This window comes from Oncorhynchus masou, chromosome 33 (genome assembly GCF_036934945.1).
Source record: "Oncorhynchus masou masou isolate Uvic2021 chromosome 33, UVic_Omas_1.1, whole genome shotgun sequence".
Taxonomy (NCBI): Eukaryota; Metazoa; Chordata; class Actinopteri; order Salmoniformes; family Salmonidae; genus Oncorhynchus; species Oncorhynchus masou.
The window spans coordinates 18,728,336-18,752,441 of NC_088244.1; the positions used below are offsets into that span (position 1 = coordinate 18,728,336).

The 24,106-nt window shown below is 43.7% G+C and overlaps 2 protein-coding genes across 6 annotated transcripts in view; both read left to right on the plus strand.

Moving 5' to 3' along the window:
* LOC135527958 (transmembrane and coiled-coil domains protein 1-like) overlaps positions 1-5,295 on the plus strand; it is a 123,310-nt gene extending 118,015 nt beyond the window's left edge. For all 5 annotated transcript variants that reach the window (XM_064956653.1, XM_064956654.1, XM_064956655.1 and 2 more), the window contains 2 exons: positions 1,011-1,146; positions 2,941-5,295. In XM_064956653.1, coding sequence (XP_064812725.1) covers positions 1,011-1,146; positions 2,941-3,255 — 451 coding nt within the window. In that variant the 3' untranslated portion in view covers positions 3,256-5,295. The remainder of the gene's footprint in view (positions 1-1,010; positions 1,147-2,940) is intronic.
* A 3,132-nt stretch (positions 5,296-8,427) lies between these two features.
* Positions 8,428-24,106, plus strand: part of LOC135527960 (plexin-D1-like) — a 120,279-nt gene continuing 104,600 nt past the window's right edge. The window contains exons 1-4 of the mRNA XM_064956658.1: positions 8,428-9,823; positions 11,625-11,801; positions 16,906-17,037; positions 21,164-21,264. Coding sequence (XP_064812730.1) covers positions 8,600-9,823; positions 11,625-11,801; positions 16,906-17,037; positions 21,164-21,264 — 1,634 coding nt within the window. The 5' untranslated portion in view covers positions 8,428-8,599. The remainder of the gene's footprint in view (positions 9,824-11,624; positions 11,802-16,905; positions 17,038-21,163; positions 21,265-24,106) is intronic.

The window sequence follows — 24,106 nt, forward strand, 5'->3', positions numbered from 1 at the left end:
GGCCGAGTGTAGGTGGCCAGGGAAAAGTCCCTGCTGTGGAGGAACAAGGAAGAAGCACTTTACTGCAAACCAGTCCCTAGCACAAGGATCTTGTCCTGTCCTATCACAGATCTATCTCAGGGCATGTTAGTCAAGGGAGGGGGAGAGGATTTTCATGACGAGGAGACAAAAAAAAAAATTCTCTCTAAAATGTCCATCAGGGGCACAAGTATGTGTGTTTTTTGTCTTTCAGGCTAAAAATAAGGTCCAGCAGAATTAGCTTTGAGCATGTCTTCTGCTGATGACCATGTTCTGAGCATTGACCACACAGTTATGGTTAAACCACTGTGTTTGAACCATTGTTAAGAATATGGAGCCTCCTACCTGTATAACTCCTAGAGGAAACTTTGCCCGTAGGCTTGGCATTTAGTTTTTGGTGCAGTCAGCAGTATTAGGATGGTACAGGATGTTCTGCAGTAGCTTCCCCCTCCTCCACTTCCCCATCTTGCCCTCTCTGATTAACCTATATTCTGATATTTTTATTGTCTGATTAATCACCAGAGCATGTGTGTGTGCAGTACCAGAGGGCATAGTTGTACATCTTATTAAAATGTGACTCTTAAACTGGTTAAGTAAGACATAATGAGATCAGACTGGTGGTGTGATTCACTTAATCACAAACACGCATGCATGCATTCACAGACAATCACATCCTCCCTCTCCCTCCTGATTGGTCAGTGTCAAACTGCTGATTATCTGCCATTGGTCACTCTCATCAGCAGGTGAGTAAGCATGTGCTGATTAGCCCACAGATAATCATCCATCCAGTCAGGTGTCATTCCACCTGAAAGCTCTTTAACCTCTTGTCCAGGAAAAACTGGAACCTGTGTTTGTCTATGGGGCACGTGTGTGTGTGTGTGTGTGTCCGTCCGTCCATCCATCCATCCATCCATCCATCCATCCATCTCTGTGTCTCTGTCTGTGTATATGTCTGTGTGAGTTGTTAGATTAACGTGTGTGTTCCTCTGTAGGTGTGAGCGTCTGGAAGAGCAGCTCAATGATCTGACAGAGCTCCACCAGAATGAGATCCTCAACCTGAAGCAGGAGCTGGCCAGCATGGAGGAGAAGATCGCTTACCAGTCCTACGAGAGAGCCAGAGACATACAGGTCAGTCACAGTCATGCATGCATACACACACACACACACACCACACACACACACCACACACACACTGTACACAAACTAGATAGCCAGACAACTGTATGACTGTGATTCATTTCATAATCACAACTTTATCTGAAGACAAACAGAAAGCCTTGCACAGTTATGAGGAACAAATCCAATCAGACATACGCCAGTGTTGTTTAATCTTTGTGTACAACTTCCAGGTTCATTTACAGTTCACTATTTTACTAGGGCTTTCAAACGATAAAAAAATGTAATTGAGTTAATCACAGGATTTGCTGTGATTTAATCACGATAATTAGCCAATTCTGAATTTGCTCAAATTAGGCTGTAATTCAAGATTTTTCATACAAAAAAATTACAAGAATATTGACATCTTGATTTTTGTCTAAAGTAACGGTTAGCAGAATTAGGTAAATTGAGAAAGCACACATTTTTAACCTTGGTGTCAGTTTTTACATTGCATTGTTGTTTTTTGGCTGTATAGATGATGTATTTGAGATGTTTTCTGTGTATTTTGAATGCTTTTAGACAATGCGATTAATTGCAATGAAATAGCACTATAATTACTTTATAATTATATTTTGTTTCATTGGAATCGATTAGAACAAGCACCATAAAGTAACAGATGTTGTGTTGAAAGAACTCAAGTTAGTGCCAAAAAAGTAACCTGTGTGTGGTTTTTATCGCCTTGTCTCTAACCTACGTTTCCCCCTCTTGGCTGTAGGTGGTGTTAGAATTCTATATGAAAGAATCTTTGCTATTTGTCTGTCAGACACTCAAAGTCAAATCAGATCAAATGTTATTTGTCACTTGCGTTGAATACAACAGGTGTAGGCCTTACAGTAAAATGCTTACTTACAAGCCCTTAACCAACAATGCAGTTTTAAGAAAATACCAAAATACCAACAACAAAAAAAGTAAGAGATAAGACTAACAAATAATTAAAGAGCAGCAGTAAACTGACAATAGCGGGGCTATATGCAGGGGGTACCAGTACAAAGTCAATGTGCGCGGGCACCGGTGTCGAGGTAATTGAAGTAATATGTACAATAGTCTGGGTAGCCATTTGATTAGTTGTTCATGAGTCTTATGGCTTGGGGGTAGAAGTTGTTTTGAAGCCTCTTGGACCTAGATTTGGTGCTCCGGTACCGCTTGCCATACAGTAGCAGAGAGAACAGTTTATGACTAGGGTGGCTGGAGTCTTTGACAATTTTTAGGGCCTTCCTCTGACACCGCCTGGTATAGAGGTCCTGGATGTCAGAAAGCTTGGCCCCGGTGATGTACTGGGCCGTACGCACTACCCTCTGTAGTGCCTTGCGGTTGGAGGCCGAGCAGTTGCCATACCAGGCAGTGATGCAACCAGTAAGGATGCTCTTGATGGTGCAGCTGTAGAACCTTTTGAGGATCTGAGGACCCATGCCAAATATTTTCAGTCTCCTGAGGGGTAATAGGTTTTGTCGTGCTCTCAACCTGCTCTGTTTTTATTTATTTATTTTACTAGGCAAGTCAGTTAAGAACAAATTCTTATTTTCAATGACGGCCTAGGAACAGTGGGTTAACTGCCTTGTTCAGGGGCAGAACGACAGATCTGTACCTTGTAAGCTCGGGGATTCGAACTTGCAACCTTCCGGTTACTAGTCCAACGCTCTAACCACTAGGCTACCCTGATGACAATGGGGGCGTGCTCGGTCCTCCTTTTCCTGTAGTCTTTACTGTGTGTAGCCATACTGTGTACTACTATGTCTAACACTTTTCTATCCTCCTGTCCTGCAGGAAGCTCTGGAAGCGTGTCAGACGCGTATCTCTAAGATGGAGCTGCAGCAGCAGCAGCAGCAGGTGGTCCAGCTAGAGGGCCTGGAGAACGCCACGGCCCGGACACTGCTGGGGAAACTCATCAATGTCCTCCTGGCCCTCATGGCTGTGCTCCTGGTGTTTGTCTCCACTGTGGCCAACTGTGTGGTCCCTCTAATGAAAACCCGCTCCCGGTCTTTCTCCACCCTCCTCCTCATCCTCCTCTTCGCCTTCCTCTGGAGGAACTGGGATGCGCTGTCGGGCTACACGCACCGTGCCCTGCAGCTGCCCAGATGACCGAATGGAGACGTGTGTTTCTATGACTATGCGCGAGGGTGGAAACTCTGTCTCCACACACACACACACACACACACACACGGAAAGCAGGAAGAGCCTAACTGCCAATAGGATGTGGTGGTTGTGTTGACGGACGCTGTAGAATTAGTCTATCGGTTGAGCTATGTGAGGCAGGATTTGGACTGAGGAGAAAGTGAGGAAAGGATGGAAGATGAGAATACCACTCAGTCATGACTTTTGTTTAGGAAGGATGAGACTTTGTTTACATTCAGAAATAGTGTTTATTTCTTTCACAGGATGCATCGTCATACTGTTTTTTCTTTTCTTCTAGGGGTTAATCAAGTATATTATTGTTGTTTATTATTTTTTCTAATAATATATTATTTTTTACATTTTATTCAGTACCATGTAGCGTTAAGCTCCTCCCACTCTGCACAAAGAGGAGCTTGTCAAGAAACTGATTGGACGTTCACCTCAGAGGCTCAGGCCCTCAGATAAATGGTACTCTGATTTGGTTGCCTTTCATAAAGAAAGTGCTCTACCGGTCTGTTATTGGTAGAAAATGAAAAGATGAATGAATCCCCGCCCTATACTTTTTCCACCGCGATGGATTCTGAGATGAAAAGGAACCTTTCTACAGAGTACTCTTTGTTTTCTGGACACAAAAGACTGATGGACATTACTTTGAGTGTCACACTGAGACTTCTCGTGCTTCCGTACTGTTTCTACTAGCAATGATTTACGTCCTATTAAAGGTGTATTTTTTTTTAAAGGAGAGTAAATTAATTAGGAGAGGTCATTTTAATTAAGAGAGGTGATGTAATGAATTCTAATGACTTTTAGAGAGTAGCGCCAGCTTAGACAAGAGGGAGGGTTTGACAGTTAGGGCCACTCACCACAGAGCCACCAAAAACCATAGGTACAGATAAGGCCACTTTGCAGGAAATGTGGAGTTGCCATGATATTGCTTTCACTGGTGCTCACTCATTGTGTCAGCTGAATTCCATGTTGAAAAGGCATAGACTGTCTGCCAGACAATGACAACTGTCTCCACTGCCATGCTACTGTTGTTCAATGCACTGCCTGTATGAAGAATGTGACTCACAATGGCTATGTTTAGACAGACAGCCCAAATCTGATCTTTTTTTAACTAATGTTTTTTTTTGAGCAATCAGATCAGCTCTGAGAAAAATCTGATGTGAAAGGATCTAATGTGATTGGTCAAAAGACCAGTTAGTGGGTAAAAGATCAGAATTGGGCTGCCTGTGTAAACGCAGCCTTATACTGTCCTATCTCTCCATCTCTCTCCTCATTGCCCTGTTTTTTCAGCATACTGCCCTATGTGCCAAAACTGTCCTATTTCACATTTCCAGATCTGTATGTGCTTTATTAGCCAACTCCTCTAACTCTCAGTCATGACATGACAAAAGAGTTGGCTAAACTAAGCACAACTGATATGGGACCAGGCTAACAGAATATACCTTTACAAGGTTGTCTGGGTAATTGCTCTGAGACACTCACTGCTAATAACCTGATGTGTATTTCCTAATCCTGGTCCTTGATTGCTGCTGAATATGATGGCTCTCTATCCGTCTTATCCTACCATTCATCTGTTCATGGAGCTTCAGTCGACCGAGATGATATGAATGAGTCCATCTGAAGTCCATTCGGACACTTGTTTGATGAAGATAATAACTTATAGTGGGAGCTGCAGACCAGCGTTCCATAGTGTTTGGACCAGCATGTTTAGGATCTTTGAAACCGTTTTAAACCAGAAACTGCACTGAATTTATTGTCAGTCTAATCACTAAATAGAAATTAATTGAAGTCAATGGATATTGTTATTACACACCAATCAGTTTAAAGATACTGATCATTGTTGTGATCTTGAAGATTCCCCAGGTGAGTGGCTCCTGAGTTGACCTCTGACCTTGGTGTGACTTTGCCATGACCTCCGATGCAGCGTGATAGGGTAGGGTTGTGTGCTAAACCACTCCAGTGCCTTCTGATGTGGGATAATAAAAGTGCATTCCTGACTAACTCCTGGCCCCCTGACTTGTGTGTGTGTGTGTGTTGAGGATCGGAGGGGTTTGGGGTGTGTCTAGCTCTCTCGTAGGATTGGTAAGCGATTATCTCCTCCATGCCGGCCAGCTCCTGCTTCAGGTTATGGAGGAAATGGACCAATAAGAGCAATTATTTAAAGCAAAGTAATGTTGTAAAACAGATTCTTAAACTGCCTGGACCACACAATGTCTGGATGCAATGTTTAATTGAGGAAGAAAGTAGGCTGAAGCCCTGATGGTGGTTTACAGTGTTTAATGTGAATTGATTATAGTGTGAACAAATAAGCCCTGTTGAAGTTTGTGTATTAATCCACTAGATGGCGATCCTCTCATGTTTATAGCACCTTAGTTTCCTGACATGACCCACACAGATGAAGCCAACTGACATTTACTCCTGAGGTGTTGACTTGTTGCACCCTCGACAACTACTGTGAGTGATTATTATTATTTCACCATGCTGGTCATTTATGAACATTTGAACATATTGGCCATGTTCTGTTATAATCTCCACCCGGCACAGCCAGAAGAGGACTGGCCACCCCTCAGCCTGGTTCCCCTCTAGGTTTCTTCCTAGGTTTTGGCCTTTCTAGGGAGTTTTTCCTAGCCACTGTGCTTCTACACCTGCATTGCTTGTTGTTTGGGGTTTTAGGCTGGGTTTCTGTACAGCACTTTGAGACATCAGCTGATGTACAAAGGGCTATATAAATAAATTTGATTTGATCTGTATGCTCAAAGTTATCAAATAGATCCTTGAAACACCATATTTACTGTGTGTGTGTATTTTTCCCATTCATATTCCCTAGCTGTTCATGCACCACAATGTCAGTCCATATGGGGTGGAGGGGCAGTGGAGTGTTGACCAGGCCTTGTGGAGGTGTTGCTTCTTATCTGTCAGGAAACAGGTTGTTGGGCAGAGCCGGGCCTCAGAGCTCCACCACAGAGTAGAGAGCAGTAGCTGTTTTCACTGAAAACAGAGAAAATAGCAGTCTCACTCCAGAAGGCCCTCACCTCACTGTGAGAGAAGGCTCAGGAAGTCTCTTGCTCTCTCTCTTACACGCACCAATACTGTTAAATGCCTTTTCTTTATGTACCATATCTATGTTGCATATATTACAAGACCCATATAAGACAAATAAGCCTACCTCAACACACACGCGCACGCTTCCGTGAGGTGTCACGAATAATCGAGTGTAACCAGAACGCAGCACTCTTAGTTGATATCTGATCCTTGACAGCAGTGACCCGTGGTACCCCCTCTCTCCCCAGTCTATTTTCCCGGTCCCTTCCCACTCTCACTCTTAGTGGGGCATTAGGGAGTGTGTTGGAGGGTGTGTGTGTAGGCTTAGGCTGTACGTATGCGTGGTGGAGACTGTTGGTCCTGCATTGCGATCAGTCAGCTGGTTCCTTATCAGACCGCTTTCCTGCCCCTCGGCGCTGGCGGATTAGATGAGCGTGAGTGCGGGCCGACGTAAACATGCATTGACCCGGGCGGTGTTTATCAGCGCAAATAACATCGCCAAGTGGTGATGGGAGGCGTGCACCGACCTGAGAGGAACAGAGCTGGCCCGAGAGATATAATAGTTCCAGTAGGCTTTGATACTGTCCAAACTGGCATGACGCATGGGTTAGAATGCGTCGAATAGAACAGAGTGATGGCCATCACATTTGGTAATTGTATTTAATTTCTGTGGGCCTATTTTAACGGCTTTTGAGAGAATAGATCCATGGGTAGCCTAATCCAAAATTACGGTCTCTCAATTTGCGCTGTCACTTTTTGTTTAAAATCCCTTTGAGTTTTTCAATGTTCTCTCATTGCGTAGTTGTTCACAAGAAGCACTTCATTTGTGTTTTGGAAAAAAATGGAAGTTTAAAGGGGCAATCAGTAGTTGAACAAAAAAAGACAAATCAACTTCCCCTGTTTCGCAAAAACCAGATGGATGGGGCTGGAGAAATGAAACCACTCTCAAATTCATAGACAGGGCTATGGATGCAAGCACCGAATATCCATGATATCAAAATTATACAGAGTTTCTTTATTTACTTTGTTTACAAACATTGGAGTTAAAAAAGCGTAGGCTATATTTTGGATTGTGAGTGGGTACGACAGTAGAACTAAACTCATGAGCGTGGTTACATACCTCGTCTAACCTGAACCCTCTGTATATAGCCTCGGTATTGTTGTTTTGTGTAACTTCTTTTTAAAACTTTAGTTTATTTAGTGAATCTTTTCTTAACCAACAATGCAGTTCAATAGATATAGTTAAGGGCTTGAAAGTAAGCATTTCACGGTAAGGTCTACCTACACCTGTTGTATTCGGCGCATGTCGCAAGTACCATTTTATTTTATTTTGTATTTCATTTAAAAGTTGTATTCGTCAAGAATCATTAGGTACATATGAAGTCCAAAAAATGGATCTAGCAACAGCAGATTGTCTCTTCAAACTTAATCACACATTTTTGAGAGGTGCACATGTGTTGCTTTAGAATATTTATGAGGCGCAGACCCAAAAGCTCTGCTCAATAGATGTGAATGTCAAAAACCGGAAAGGTGCGCTGTGGTGCCCATCTGGTAGCACTTTCACGTAGCTTACCCTCACCGTATGTGCGCAGAGCAGACGGAGCATTCTGCGAATCTGCAGGCAGAACTAATCTGAAAACCAAGGGACCAACTGGCCGCAGGAGTTGAGAGCAAGACCCGTCATTAACCCTAAGAGGAGCGGAACCATAGGCTATACTTTCTTCTCCGATTAGTATTCCCCCTCAAATTCCTCTCAAATTATTATTTTGTAAAAATTATTTTATTATAGTTTTATATACATATACATAGAGAGAGAGAGAGAGATCATTAACAGTAATTACACCATTATTGTTCTGCCTTGGTGTGTGGATGAACATTACGCAAATAGCCTACAATTAGCATGCACCAATCGCAACAATGAACTTTGACTGAACACATTTTAAATTATGAAATTCCAAGACGTGGGCCTGTATACTATAATAAGAATTAATGGGGAGTTTGGGATTGCAGCCGCTGGGAGCGGGGCTGTAGGTGGAGTGGGCAGAGAGAGGGGCAGCAGACAGCTCTGCGCGCTCAACTCTCTTCCGCGGTGAGCTGCACTGGGAAAATGAAGCACGACTCTTATTGCGTCACTCTGTGTTTGGATTTTGAGCAGGAAACAGCATTTCCTCTTAGATTGTCGCAGTAGGAACAAACACATTATTTTGTCCTTACTCAATGCACCCCTCCACACAGAACACGCGGAAACCGGCCAGAAGGAAAAATGCCTCCTTCGGAAAAGATAGCAGTTCTGATTCTCGGCGTTCTGGTGCTAGAATCGCCCTGGAATGCCCATCACAGCCTTGTCAGCGCGCTACAGATCCAACAGGCGTTCGCCTCTCAAAACCAGACAAATAACTTTGTGGTGGATGAGGTTAGCAGAAAAGTCTACCTGGCTACGGTAAACATGGTGTACCAGCTTAACGGGACCCTGAGCGTAGAAGTGGAGAAGAGAACGGGGCCGGTGGAGGACAACCTGTTGTGCCATGCGCCACAGCTGCCCCAGGCGCCCTGCGAGCACCCCAAATCCCTCACCGACAACTTCAACAAGCTGCTCGAGCTGGACAGGGAGCAGGGTGTGCTGGTGGTATGCGGCTCGGTGTACCAGGGCTTTTGTGAGCTCAGGAAGATGGAAAACATATCGGAGATAGCCGTGGAGTTCCCCCCTCACGGTGAGAAGACCGTGTTCCCCAGCATGCTGAACATCGCCGCCAACCACCCTAACGCCTCCACCGTGGGTCTCATCTTCAGGAGCCACGGGGGTAACACCCGGCTCCTCGTCGGGGCCACTTACACCGGGGCTGGGACACAGTTTTTCCCCAAGAACCACAGCAAGGAGGACCTGCGCTTCGAGAACACACCCGAAATCGCAATTCGGTCCCTGAACATCAATGATTTATCCAGGCTGTTCACCTATGACATCAACCCGTCCGAGGACAACGTCTTCAAGATAAAACAGGAGGTGAAGCAGAAGAATAAACTAAACTTCGTTCATGCCTTCATTCAGAAGACCTACGCTTATATTGCTATCAACAATGACGCGAATATGGGCCACAAGCAGAGCCAGCCGAACAGCATCCTTGCAAGGATATGCCTGGACACTGAGAACACACGAAAATCCACCTCGGAAAGCCGAAAGCTCACTGAGTCCTTCATCCAGATGCCGCTTCAGTGTGGATATAACGGAAACATCTACAACCGGCTGGTCTCCGTTCACCCCGCGGAAATCCACTCCAGGAGCGGAGAGGGGCTGGAATCGCACCTTTTCGGAGTGTTCACCAAATCAGACAGAAAGTCTGCCCTGTGCGCTTTTCGGTTCTCAGATATAGAGGAGGAGATCCGTCAGGGCCGGAGGAACTGCTCAAACTCCCCCAGCAGCGATGTGCAGGTGCTGGACAGCGTCATCCAGGGTTCGGGCGCAGCATGCGTACACAAAGGAAACCTTGTGGTAAGTGAAGCATTTTACACTTCAGTGAGATCTGTATGCTTATTCATGTTTGAGAGACTTGGTTGGAACTAATACTGTTTTGTATTACTTGATTTAGCCTAGATAAAGTTAGCAGCCACAATTACGCGCAATACGGGGCTGTTCGTTTCCCCAGTTTGCATAATGTCATAAAAACATTGTTACATTTGTCTAAAATATTTATTTAAAGATTTATTTATTTATTGGATTTGCTTCTATAAATACATATTTCCGCAAATATGTTGCTTTTGGCAACTTGGTATGACAGTTTGAATAATGAATCACCCCATATCATTTCTGGGGGGAAAGCTCCGATGTCACGAGCGCAGCCCAGGGCGGCGATTGTGTGAAGAATCTCCCAAAGCACGCGAAGGTTATGGGAACCGTGCAGGGAATTTCTGTGAAAGTCACATCCGCACCAGCTCATTCAGTTTTAGGCCTACAGCCTATTGCATGTTGGAAAGGAAGAATGGATTTATGTATTTACATTTTTTAAAGAAAACTTTCGTTTGCCATCGATTACACAACACATTGAATTAAAATGACATGCAGGCTAACATTTTTTTAAATTTCCCTGGGCAAACTGATTACTTCTCTCAGAAAAAGATAGTAGGCCTATTTATTGTATGAGAAGCAGAGTTAAATAAATCGAGATTAATCAGTTTTGAATCGTGTTGTGTCAAATAACATATCATATTATCTCATATTTTATGCATGTAATTCAAGAAGAAAAGTTTATTCTTATTAATTTACAGATCATGTCTATAAAGGCGGTTACTTTGACACTATAAAGCCCCTCTCATTATTTAGGCTAAAGTGCCCCTAATAACGGAAATGTCTCTTAACATGAAAAGTATTTATGCCGCTCACGTCATCTGAGGAATGTGAAATTCCATAGTTTCATTGTGGTGAGATTGACAGGTCGCTAGTTGTGATAAATAGGCTGTCTCCCGACCACTGCGTTGACAGTCAGGTCGTAAAGATGCGGGGCTGTCCTATGAGCGGTGTTGTGTCGTGCAGGCCTGTGCTGTAGGCTCCGGTAACCAGATTAGAAATCTCGACCGACAATCGTTCTCCGCCTGTGTTTCCCGAGGCCTGCAAATCTGTAGCTTGAAATTGTTGTGTTTTTCGTGAAGAATGTCAGCATTGCCCCAAAGAAGAAAGGGTTTTCTTGCTTTTGCTTTTAGTCTGCGGTGACCGGGGAAATCTGATATATTTGTAGCGTTTCTGAGGGCCCTCCATTGAAGGAAAGCCAAATACACAATTTATGATAAGCACAGAGGTCGAGAGTGGAGCGGCTCGTGGGAATGATCTCTCTCTCTGTTGATTTCCACTTCACTGTGTTCTTCTTTGAGTCCTTACTGTTCCTTTGCCCTCCAAAAGACTATGGACATTCGCTTGTGGAAGTCATCCAAGCATTCGAATCAAATTGAATGAATGTTTTGATATATACTCAAGTTTTCATTTTCACATGGTAAATGTTGACAACAGGCTACTTACTGTATAACAGGCCTTCAGCTGTCCTGAACATTTAGAGGGAAAATTGCCAATTCTCAAGAAGACATAGCATTTTAGCTTTTCATAGAGTTATAATTACATAATTATTACAGTGTAGCCTACTAAAACATAAGTGTCCAATAATGGTGTTACACTGTTTTGGGGTTATTTTTCTTTCCATTTATCTTTTTCTGCCTGCCGACATGCATGCCTGCCAGTCTCTCTTCCTGTAAATTGAGATATTTTAAACCAACTTTAAAATAAGATCTTTCTCTCTGTCTGTCAGCTGCAACCGGAGCAACTGGACTGTGGAGCGGCCCACCTGCAGCACCCGCTGGCCCTACGGAGGCCCCTGAGGGCTACGCCCCTGTTTGAGTCCCTGGGCCTCAGCTCGGTTGCTGTGGACAACATACACAACCATACTGTGGTGTTTCTGGGCACCAGCACAGGACGACTGCGCAAGGTGAGAGGAGATGGTTTACTTACATAAAAAACCTCTCAGGAATATCCACATTTATAAAAGAGAGAGAGCAGTGGTTTATTTGTTATCCTTTTTGTCTTGTAAAGGAAAAAATGTACAGTTGCTAGGCCTACTACCTCACAGTCTAACGTTGCTGCCGGAAGTTAAGAACAAACTGAACGTGCCAGAGATATTCAGCCATTCTTTTATTCAGGGATGTAATGACATTATAAGTGTCAGGTGTAAATTACTATAGAGGTGGAACATCAGGGAAAGCTTTCGTTTTTTTAAAGTAAAGGGATCATTCCACTTATTAGGTGTCTTTTGAGTAATGCAACTAAACATTTTGATTTCACCTAATTTTAACGTTCTGTCATAAAGAGCACATTCAACTTAATAAATCATGTGTTTTCCCATCTCAAGAGGTTAAATAAAAAAAGGACTATAGTAAGTGCCTAGTTAGTGCCAAATAAAGTAATATGGTTGACCATAACAGGATTGACGACTTCATCTTAAATCCTCCTTAATCATCCTTGTGACAGGGGGAATGGAAGCTTGTTGTGTGCAACAGGGAGAGGCAATTGAATTCAAGCTTCACAACAATTGTTAAATTGTTAAAACATTTCTAGCCTGTCTATACATGGGTAACAGGGTTGAAGTGTTATGCTCAATCCGCTCAGTCTTCCACCACAAAACACCTGAAAATGGCCAAAAAGAGTAGAACCAGCTCACCTGCTTTTATGCTATGATTTGACTATTAGATATTCAATGTTTCTTTTGAAAAAAAAATGTAAAAAGGAATAGTTTCACCATTTAAAATGAGAGTTCAGTTCACGTCACAGGGTTGACCTTAGAATGAGGGATTTTCTTTTTGATACCTTAAAATGAATCACTAATCACATGAAATAAATAATAATCTTCAGAAATGACTTTGTAAAAGCAACAAAATAACTAGGGCTTTACAATGATGGTGAATGCACAAAGGGACACGATACTGAGGGACATGTCAAAATGCTGAATTTAGTCACTTTAGCAAGTCTTTATTCATATTAAAATATGATTTATTGGATTTTCCATGTGGTCTATAAAGGGCACTTCATTTAATATAACTGGCTTTTACAATTCTATATCTGTACACAATTTATACTTAAAATATGAAAGTAGATATGGCAAAGGCACTCATTTCGTGGAATGACCCAAAGAAAAAGATGAGAAATCTGAAAATAACTGAGAAGTATGTCTAAGGGTGCTGACCTGTAAAGAATGACTGCTGAAAGGTGCGGTAATAACGAAAGTTCCCATATGACATGACTGACTGTATATAGCCGCGTTATTGTTTATTTTATTACGTTACTTTTTATTCTTTTTGACTTTAGTTTATTTGGTAAATATTTTCAAAACTCTATTTCTTGAACTGCATTGTTGGTTAGGGGTTAAGGGCTTGTAAGTAAGCATTTCACGGTAAAGTCTACACCTATTGTATTCGGCGCATGTGACAAATAAAGTCTGATTTGATTTGACTATCAGTGTTGGGGATTAGTGAACTACATGGAGTTAAACTAGTAATTAACTACATTTTGTTGTTAATAAAAAAAAAGTTGCCATGTAGCAGTGTAACTAACTACTAAAAAGAAAATATGGTTGTAGTAGGCAGTAATTTCCTTTCTTTTTCAGCACCAGAAACATCGTTTTTGTGTTTAATTGGTTCAACTAAACATTCTGTTAGCATTTGACCCCAAAATGACCTGTTCTTGCAATTTGTAGCTATGATATTTCAGATTTGCATATTATGATAGTTTTTCACAAAGTAGTTTGGATGTAGTGACATACTTTTCCCCAGTAACTTTAGTTCAGTAAAATATATTTTTAAGGGTAGCTTTAGTATAGCTTTAATTTCTTCCATTGTGATGTAATTGGTAGCTTAGTAAACTATATTTTTAGATTAGCTTCCCTAACACTGCTGACAATATAGCGGGTCGTTCCATGTCATTTCAGCAAGCCATGACACCCATCACCCCAGATTGTTCTGAAATCATTTCCGTAGTTAGAAAAATACCAGATAAGCATTCCTGCAACATTATTTTGTTGAAATATAATTTAATTTCTGATAATTTAAGCTAATTCATTGCACCCAAATTGGCCACGTTTTGCTAATAATGAGAAAGACATGAGGAATAATGAGAAAGACATGTTGGGGTGGGATTGGCGTGGGGCATGGGTGGGCCCGTGGGTGGCTTTTGACCATTTATTTGAATTCCTCATGTTTAACTCAATGTTTAAAAAAAGTTTGGTCCAAGTCAGTTGTTAGGTACTATATTTATTGAATATTATATGAATCCTATAAATTAAAATGGCACATTTTGTGTGCAATCAATTAGCTTAATTTCTCAGAGATCAAATTATTATATTGCAACAAAGTAATGTTGCAGGAATGCTAATCTTATCTGTTTCTAACAACATAAACTATTTAAGAACAATCTGAGATAGTGGTTGTTGAAATCCTCTTTCTGGTGCTTTTTGAGGTGGAACGACCCAAGTACAAGGCCAGAGCATCTGCAATGAGAGGACATTTGCTTTACTGTGGGTCCTGGTTGAAGGATCAGGTTGAAGATAAAGTGATGCACTATGAATTCATCTCAGCTATTGTGAATGAAAACGTCTGCTTTTATTTTAGGTCATTCTTTGGTGTGTCCAGATGTGGTACACTATCCTTGATGCAGAAACAAGTATTGTAAAAGATGAAGTAAGCTTTATGTGACATCTTTTTGAGTGCGGCACATCACACTTTTCCGGGGATCCATCATGATGTGACTCACTGTCACACAGTGTGTGTTTAAGGGTCCGTCTCTCTAATTGTTTGGCCTACAGTCTGGGAGCTCAGCTGTAGAACATCTGTTGCTGCTGCATCCTATGAAAACCTCCCTCCTGCAATTAACAGAATTCCTTCATTCTGTGTCAGCAGCACACCAAGTCACCCCTGACTGAGCCAACAGACTAGACTACAGCACTGAGAGCACCATGAGCTATACCTCTACCTCTCAGCAGTGTCTGGTAAAAACAATACAACCCAGTCTGAAAGCTTTCTGACCATATTGGTTTGAATTAGACTGTTACCTTCTACAACATTAGAACAATGTTGCTGGAGGGTGTCTTGTTTTAGGCCTCCTAAAAAAGCTTTCTGATTTGTTTAGCCTGTTCCGAAGATAATTGGTCATTGGGATGGTTTGTGTTTATGCCGGATGTGTGGTGATGGTTAAGGTGGTTTGTGTGTGTGTGTGTGTGTGTGTCCACATGTGTCTACCTGATTGCATATTTAGGTTTGAGAAGGGGGGGTCTGCCTGTGTCCTTATGCTACTGAGTGAAAGGGGTTTGGTGTTTACCCAGTGTGCATACCCCATACCCCATGATTATGTGCTGCGTGTGTTCTCACAGAATTAGTGTTTATGTGTGTGTGTGTGTGTGGGGGGGGGGGGTAAAATGGAGCATGTATTATGTGTTGCCTGGGGGACATACAGTATGTATCTTGCGTGTGTTCATGTTCGACACACAGTAGATCTAGACCTACTGTGTGTTTTATGGTGTGTGTGTGTGTGTGTGTGTGTGTGTGCGCGCCCTGGGGGAAGCTCTGCAACAGAGTATAATGGTGCTGTTAGTGTTTGTAATGTGATTCTGGCTGTGAGCTTGGCTCGGTCTGAGTAGTACAGAGTACAGAAAAACAGTAGAGATTGAGTTAGGCCTCTGCTACTGGGGTTAGGAGACCCTCAATGAAGTAATTCCAGCCATGTTTAACTAATTTTGCCCCTCACTACAGCAACACTGTCTCTCTATTTCACTCTTTGTCTCGCTCTCTGTCTCACTTTCGCTCCCTCTCTCTTTCTCTCGTTTATTTCCCTCTTTCTCAACTCCCTCCCATATCAATTTTTCTTTCTTTGCCCCCTCACCCACCCACACACACACACACAGCTTGGAGCAGCTGAGTACTCCTGAGTTGAACAGAGTCTTTCATGTTGGGACAGACAGACAAACAGAGAGAGAGAGCGGCAGTGAGTGACCTCCCAGTATGCATGTGTTTTGTTGTTTGACCTGGCTGAGCCCTGTGCCTTCTCACCCCTCCACCACTTCCTTCAGTCTGCCCAGGTGGCTCTCTATTGTGACCCTGTATGGTTGATCTTTATTGTTGTTTGTGTGTGTGTGTAACCAGTGTGAAATGGCTAGCTAGTTAGCGGTGTGCTCGCTAATAACGTTTCAATCGGTGACGTCACTCGCTCTGCGCGTGCCTGCATCTGTGTGTGTTGTGTTGTGATGTGTTGTGGTTGGTCACTAGAGAAGTAGCCCAGTCTGTTTGAAACCAGGGCAGTCTGTAGCTGGTTCCCTCAGAATGGCAGGATGTCCATTGAGCTGAGGCAGAAACCACAACCATTCAGAACAACAAACTCTCTCACTGTCTATGTGACAGGAAGTCACAGCCTTAGTATTATGTATCACTGTATGTGTATGTGTGAGTGTGTATGTGCAGGAATTGCAAAGATTTTATCATTTTCTATAAAGTGTTATGTGTTTTACTTTGTTTGTGTGACTTACAGTGGCATGTTTATGTTTGTGTGACTTAATGTTAATCTGTCTTTTCTTAAAAAAGCTTTTAGTTAGGTGACAATTCCAGTATCACCACGTAGTACTTTCAAGGGAGAATGTGCTGGAGTTGACTAAAGTTATGTTTGCTTAACCCCCAAATCACAGCCCAGTGAAACTATGTAGGTGTGAGACAGGAAACCAGAGCAGAGCTTGCATGTTCTTCCATTTAATGTATGACTTAGAATTATGCGTCTCACAGGAGGGAGAGAGGAGCACAGATGGCCATGTTAATTAATCTGCTTACCTTGGAGAAGTAGCTTACTGCACATCAGCACAGCCATGTAGTGTGCCTTTGTATTAATACTACAAACACACATAACTTACCTTTTAGGTTGAAAATATACAAAAAGGGCTTAATGCATGAATTCTCTCAAATAGAAAACCAAAATGGAAATTATTGTTGATTACTTTGACTATTGTTGTAGGATTATATGGTGTTTGTATGTTTCTAAGCACTTTGCCTTGTGTCCCACAGCTGACCCTCCTGAAGAACCTGACTGTGGCCAATCAGTGGGCTCTGAAGCTTCCAGCTGGCGAATCAGTGCACCACATCATGACCTTTGACCCCATGGACAGGAACTACCTGTACCTCATGACCTCTCACCATGTAAGGCTGTGGGATCCATACTTTTATCCATCAACTAGACTCAGTTAGACTGGTTCATGTTCTCACTGACACTGGCATTGGTTTAGTTTGTTTGTTTGACATAATATGCAGTGGCCATTTTAGAATGTACATCTTGGTGGGACTCACTCCACCAAAAATGTTTAGATGCATGCTAGAAAAGCCACTACACAACACAATACTAAACAATACATTAATTGCACTATAACGGTGACAAACGGTGACAACAACTGTTAGGGCCTACATAAAGCTGTTCCAACAGCAGAGTCCCAACAGCAGTCCCATCACCTTACCACTGTTACACCTGACTATCAGCAGAGTCCCAACAGCAGTCCCATCACCTTACCACTGTTACACCTGACTATCAGCAGAGTCCCAACAGCAGTCCCATCACCTTACCACTGTTACACCTGACTATCAGCAGAGCCCCAACAGCAGTCCCATCACCTTACCACTGCTACACCTGACTATCAGCAGAGCCCCAACAGCAGTCCCATCACCTTACCACTGTTACACCTGACTATCAGCAGAGTCCCAACAGCAGTCCCATCACCTTACCACTGCTACACCTGACTATCAGCAGAGCCCCAACAGCAGTCCCATCACCTTACCACTGTTACACCTGACTATCAGCAGAGTCCCAACAGCAGTCCCATCACCTTACCACTGCTACACCTGACTATCAGCAGAGCCCCAACAGCAGTCCCATCACCTTACCACTGCTACACCTGACTATCAGCAGAGTCCCAACAGCAGTCCCATCACCTTACCACTGTTACACCTGACTATCAGCAGAGCCCCAACAGCAGTCCCATCACCTTACCACTGTTACACCTGACTATCAGCAGAGTCCCAACAGCAGTCCCATCACCTTACCACTGTTACACCTGACTATCAGCAGAGCCCCGACAGCAGTCCCATCACCTTACCACTGTTACACCTGACTATCAGCAGAGCCCCGACAGCAGTCCCATCACCTTACCACTGTTACACCTGACTATCAGCAGAGCCCCAACAGCAGTCCCATCACCTTACCACTGTTACACCTGACTATCAGCAGAGCCCCAACAGCAGTCCCATCACCTTACCACTGTTACACCTGACTATCAGCAGAGCCCCAACAGCAGTCCCATCACCTTACCACTGCTACACCTGACTATCAGCAGAGTCCCAACAGCAGTCCCATCACCTTACCACTGTTACACCTGACTATCAGCAGAGTCCCAACAGCAGTCCCATCACCTTACCACTGTTACACCTGACTATCAGCAGAGCCCCAACAGCAGTCCCATCACCTTACCACTGTTACACCTGACTATCAGCAGAGTCCCAACAGCAGTCCCATCACCTTACCACTGTTACACCTGACTATCAGCAGAGCCCCGACAGCAGTCCCATCACCTTACCACTGTTACACCTGACTATCAGCAGAGCCCCAACAGCAGTCCCATCACCTTACCACTGTTACACCTGACTATCAGCAGAGCCCCAACAGCAGTCCCATCACCTTACCACTGCTACACCTGACTATCAGCAGAGCCCCAACAGCAGTCCCATCACTTACCTTACCACTGTTACACCTGACTATCAGCAGAGTCCCAACAGCAGTCCCATCACCTTACCACTGTTACACCTGACTATCAGCAGAGCCCCAACAGCAGTCCCATCACCTTACCACTGTTACACCTGACTATCAGCAGAGCCCCAACAGCAGTCCCATCACCTTACCACTGCTACACCTGACTATCAGCAGAGCCCCAACAGCAGTCCCATCACCTTACCACTGCTACACCTGACTATCAGCAGAGTCCCAACAGCAGTCCCATCACCTCACCACTGCTACACCTGACTATCAGCAGAGTCCCAACAGCAGTCCCATCACCTTACCACTGTTACACCTGACTATCATCAGAGCCCCAACAGCAGTCCCATCACCTTACCACTGCTACACCTGACTATCAGCAGAGTCCCAACAGCAGTCCCATCACCTTACCACTGTTACACCTGACTATCAGCAGAGTCTTGTCTGACAGTGAAACAGATTTTTCAGCCTCATTTCCTGCCTTAACAAAATGTAGCTGACTTGCTTAAACAAACGTGGTTTCTACCAACAATTGAGATGTACAAACTATGGCATAAGGGGACGACGAGCGGCGAAGAGGCAATCGGTAATTTCGATTAAGACATTAATGAGCGAGCTAGGACGGATATAGTCAATAGAACTATTTGGATTTATGGTGTTTTCAAAACAACTGGGAACTCGGAAAAAAACAAGGTCGAATCATGATCTTCAGGTCGGAGCTCTAGAAAGAGGCCCAAGTTCCCAACTTGGATGATTGTTCAAAACAAGCTAGTTTTTTTCTGAGATCCCAGTTGTCTTGAGATTTCTGAGATTTCCCAGTTCAGAGTTTCCAGTTGTTTTTAACGCGGCAGAAGTCATGATGGATTGACAGCAGTGCCAATGTTGGATGTTTATGCTTTTAAGTTTGGAAAAGAGACCCTTAAACCCAGACTTGGACCACACACCCACTCCACGGAATAGCAGGCTAGTGATTGCTTTGCAATGCTTGCAGTTAGCCACTGAATCCTTCCAAACTACTCATTGTTGAATTTGCGATTTCCAACTTGTTGTGTAATGTTTATGTCCAATGGCTGATGAGCACCGATATTTTTTATCTATAATTTCTCTTCATTATTTATATTCATATGACAAGGTTTAAAAAGGATTTGCCAGTAGATTGTCAACTTGATTCATGATGATGACAGCTTGTCTAGCTTGCGAGCTATGATTTAGAAAGTATGATGTTGATACGATCAGTCCAATCAAATCTCAATAGATATAACGTGATTTGACGTAATTTTATCTGTGGCCAATGACCTTGAGCCTTCTTGGATGGGCACTTCTAATGTAACTCTGGCAGCACCCAAGGGGCTTAAATCTACGAGCTCTCCCTGTAGATTTTGCGGTGACGTAGTGTCCCCATGAGTGACGGAACACTGAGCCAATCACGGCGCAACTAAACAACATTACCAACTCCTACGCTCTGTATGGCTGCCCCACCACCACAGAAAACACTGAGCTAGGCTGAAACACCTGCATTTTGGAGCTGCCTTACTCAAGAAAGCAAAAAAGAGACCATTGTTTGCAAACTGAGATGTGACTCATACTAATGCCAAAATAACATGCAAAATGAGCTCTGCCTTACCTGCCCTGAATGACGGATCGCCACTGGACGTATGACATTTGTTTCTTTTTGCATTTTCCTGGTTGTGCGTAGTGTGTGGTGATATTTTTTAAATAAAATATATTATTTAACAGTTAATACAATTCTGTTATATCAGATCCTCAGATAAATCAGTTCCCATCTTTTTAGTGAGACAACACTTTAGAGAGGAGATAGCAGGAGGTTTGACAAACCAAAAAATTATAGATTAGCAACTATGCATAGCTTTGTCTGGCGTTTTGTAAGGATGTGTTGCCACCTTGGCAAATGGTGTAGTATGTGAAATAACGGATATAGGTTATGAGTCAACCGTGCACACTGCATGTGGGAGAGTGGCTGCAGCAGAGGAGTGGCTGCAGCAGAGGACTGGCTGCAGCAGAGGAGTGGCTGCAGCAGAGGAGTGGCTGCAGCAGAGGACTGGCTGCAGCAGAGGAGTGGCTGCAGCAGAGGACTGGTTGCAGCAGAGGACTGGCTGCAGCAGAGGAGTGGCTGCAGCAGAGGAGTGGCTGCAGCAGAGGAGTGGCTGCAGCAGAGGACTGGCTGCAGCAGAGGACTGGCTGCAGCAGAGGACTGGCTGCAGCAGAGGACTGGCTGCAGCAGAGGAGTGGCTGCAGCAGAGGAGTGTTGCTGCAGCAGGAACTGCAACGCTGCTCGGTTTTTCACACTCAGCAGTTTCCCGAGCGTATCAAGAATGGTCCACCACCCAAAGGACATGTAGCCAACACTGACACAACTGTGGGAAGCATTGGAGTGCACATGGTCCAACAACTTGTAGAGTCCATGCCCCTTACAACTCAATATTAGGAAGGCGTTCTTAATGTTTGTTATGCTCAGTGCTTTATGTATGGTTTGTTGAGTGTATGTATGTATGGTTCTGTCCACAGCTCCTGAGGGTGAAGGTAGCAGCATGTGGCCAGTACAGATCCTGCAGTGACTGTTTGGGTGCCGGCGACGCCCACTGTGGCTGGTGCACGCTCGAGAGCAGGTATTTACATTTATTGTGAATCTGAATCTTGCCCTGGAGGCAGAACTAAGGGATTTCTGAGGGATTTCCGCTAGATGGCCCAGCTGCAAAGTCAAAATTCATGAAAACTTTTTTGTCTTACTTTAAGGTTAGGGTTAGGCATTAGGGTTAGCAGTGTGGTTAAGATTAGTTTTAAGGTTAGGGTTAGGTTTAAAATTAGGATATGATGACTTTGTGGTTGTGCTAGCTAGTGACCACTCTGTAGTGAAAAACGCTAACCTTTGTTAGGGCCACGGCCACCCGTGTAAAGTTTTAAGGTAATTGCTGTGAAAGGAGTGAGAGTATACTATGATAAATATGCCTCTGTCAGTGATGTGGGTCTCTCTCTCTCTCTGCCTGAGGGCTATGTTGGTTATGGCTGGGTGATAAAAGCAGATCAACAGATGAGAAAGGGGGTTAGTTATGTGCTGGGCTGACATGGCCAGGGAGCACCGAGGGAGGGAGAGAGAGAGAGGGAGAGAATGGGGATGAGGGAGAGAGCGAGAGAATTGGGATGAGGGAGAGAGCGAGAGAATTGGGATGAGGGAGAGAGAGAAACTGGGGACGAGAGAGCGAAAGAGAGAGAGATAGAGAAAGACGGGATGAGACAAAGAGTGAGAAAGACTGGGGATGAGTGAGAGAGACTGGGGATGAGAGAGAGAGAAAGAGAGGACTGTTTGAGGACTGAGGAGAGACTTGAGGACTGAGCAGAGAGACAGCAACACAGAGACAGACTAACACCATCTGTCCATCTCTCATCTCCCTCTCGCCTCTCTTTATTTATTTTATATTTCTCCCTTTCTCCCTGTCTGTTATTACTTTTTTATTTGGTAACAGTTAGTTAATGTTTTCTTCTACACTCTTATTCTCATGTCTCTCTTTAATCTGGTCATCCTTCTCTCTTTGTGTTCTCTTCTCCTCTCTTTGCTCTCTCTATCTATCTCTATCTCTCCCTCCCTCTCTCGCTCTCTCTATCTCTCTCTCTCTCTCCCCTCTCCCTCTCTCTCTCTCTCTCTCTCTGCCTCTCTCACTCTACCTCTACAAAGGCGTGTTGATTGTGATGATGGTGGTGGGAGGGAGAGTGCACACTGGCTCCTTTGAGAAGAAAATGTCAAGTGTGTATTTATGCGCATATCAGTGTGACGTGTGTGTGTGAGTCCGGGGCACTGATGTCATCAGCGTGTGTATGGTGGTGTGTTTGGGAGGTCACCCTGGGCTGCTACTGGTGGTAGGGCTCGAGCAAAGGGGGCTGTTATCAGGGCATCAGGGGTTGGTGTCTGTGGGAGGATGGGTCCTCTCTGTCACCTCTCTGACACTCACACTCAAACATAATGGGTGCTGAAGGATTATCTCATCATTGGAGAATCTGCCCGTCTCTCTCTGTGTGTGTGTGTGTGTGTGTGTGTGTGTGTGTGTGTGTGTGTGTGTGTGTGTGTGTGTGTGTGTGTGTGTGTGTGTGTGTGTGCGTGCGTGCGTGCGTGCGTGCGTGCGTGTCAGGACTGTCTCTATGCCTTTGTATCTCTCTGTATGTGTGTGTGTTATAGAAGGCATATGTGTTATTCTGCCTGTCAGTGTGTGTGTGTGTTGTGTCTCCTGTGTGTCTCTGTGAGTGTTGTGTTTTGTTTCCTGTGTGTCACTGTGAGTGTTGTTTTTTTATCCCCTGTGTGTCTCTGTGAGTGTGTGTTTTGTCTCCTGTGTGTCTCTGTGAGTGTTGTTTTGTCTCCTCTGTGTCTCTGTGAGTGTTGTGTTTTGTCTCCTGTGTGTCTCTGTGAGTGTTGTTTTGTCTCCTCTGTGTCTCTGTGAGTGTTGTTTTGTCTCCTCTATGTCTCTGTGAGTGTTGTATTTTGTTTCCTGTGTGTCTCTGTGAGTGTTGTTTTTTTATCCCCTGTGTGTCTCTGTGAGTGTTGTTTTGTCTCCTCTGTGTCTCTGTGAGTGTTGTTTTGTCTCCTGTGTGTCTCTGTGAGTGTTGTGTTTTGTCTCCTGTGTGTCTCTGTGAGTGTTGTTTTGTCTCCTCTGTGTCTCTGTGAGTGTGTGTTTTGTCTCCTGTGTGTCTCTGTGAGTGTTGTGTTTTGTTTCCTGTGTGTCTCTGTGAGTGTTGTTTTGTCTCCTCTGTGTCTCTGTGAGTGTGTGTTTTGTCTCCTGTGTGTCTCTGTGAGTGTTGTGTTTTGTCTCCTGTGTGTCTCTGTGAGTGTTGTTTTGTCTCCTCTGTGTCTCTGTGAGTGTGTTTAAATGTACAGTACCAGTCAAAAGTTTTGACACACCTACTCATTCAAGGGTTTTTCTTTATTTTTACTATTTTCTACATTGTAGAATAATAGTGAAGACATCCAAACCATGAAATAACACATGTGGAATCATGTAGTAACCAAAAAACTGTTAAACAAATCAAAATATATTTTATTTTTGACATTCTTCAAAGTAGCCACCATTTGCATTGCAGACAGATTTGCACACTTCATGAGGTAGTCACCTGGAATGATTTTCCAACCGTCTTGAAGGAGATTCCACACATTCTGAGCACTTGTCGGCTGCTTTTCCTTTACTCTGTGGTCCCACTTGAAGAAACGTTCAAAGTTCTTGAAATTTTCCAGTTTGAATGAACTTCATGTCTTAAAGTAACGATTAACTGTTGTTTCTCTTTGCTTTTTTGAGCTGTTCTTGCCATAATATGAACTTGGTCTTTTACCAAATAGGGCCACCTTCTGTATACCACCCCTACCCTACTGATTGGCTCAAATGTATTAAGAAGGAAAGAAATTCAACAAATTAACTTTTAACAAGGCACTCCCGTTAATTGAAATGCATTTCAGGTGACTACCTCATG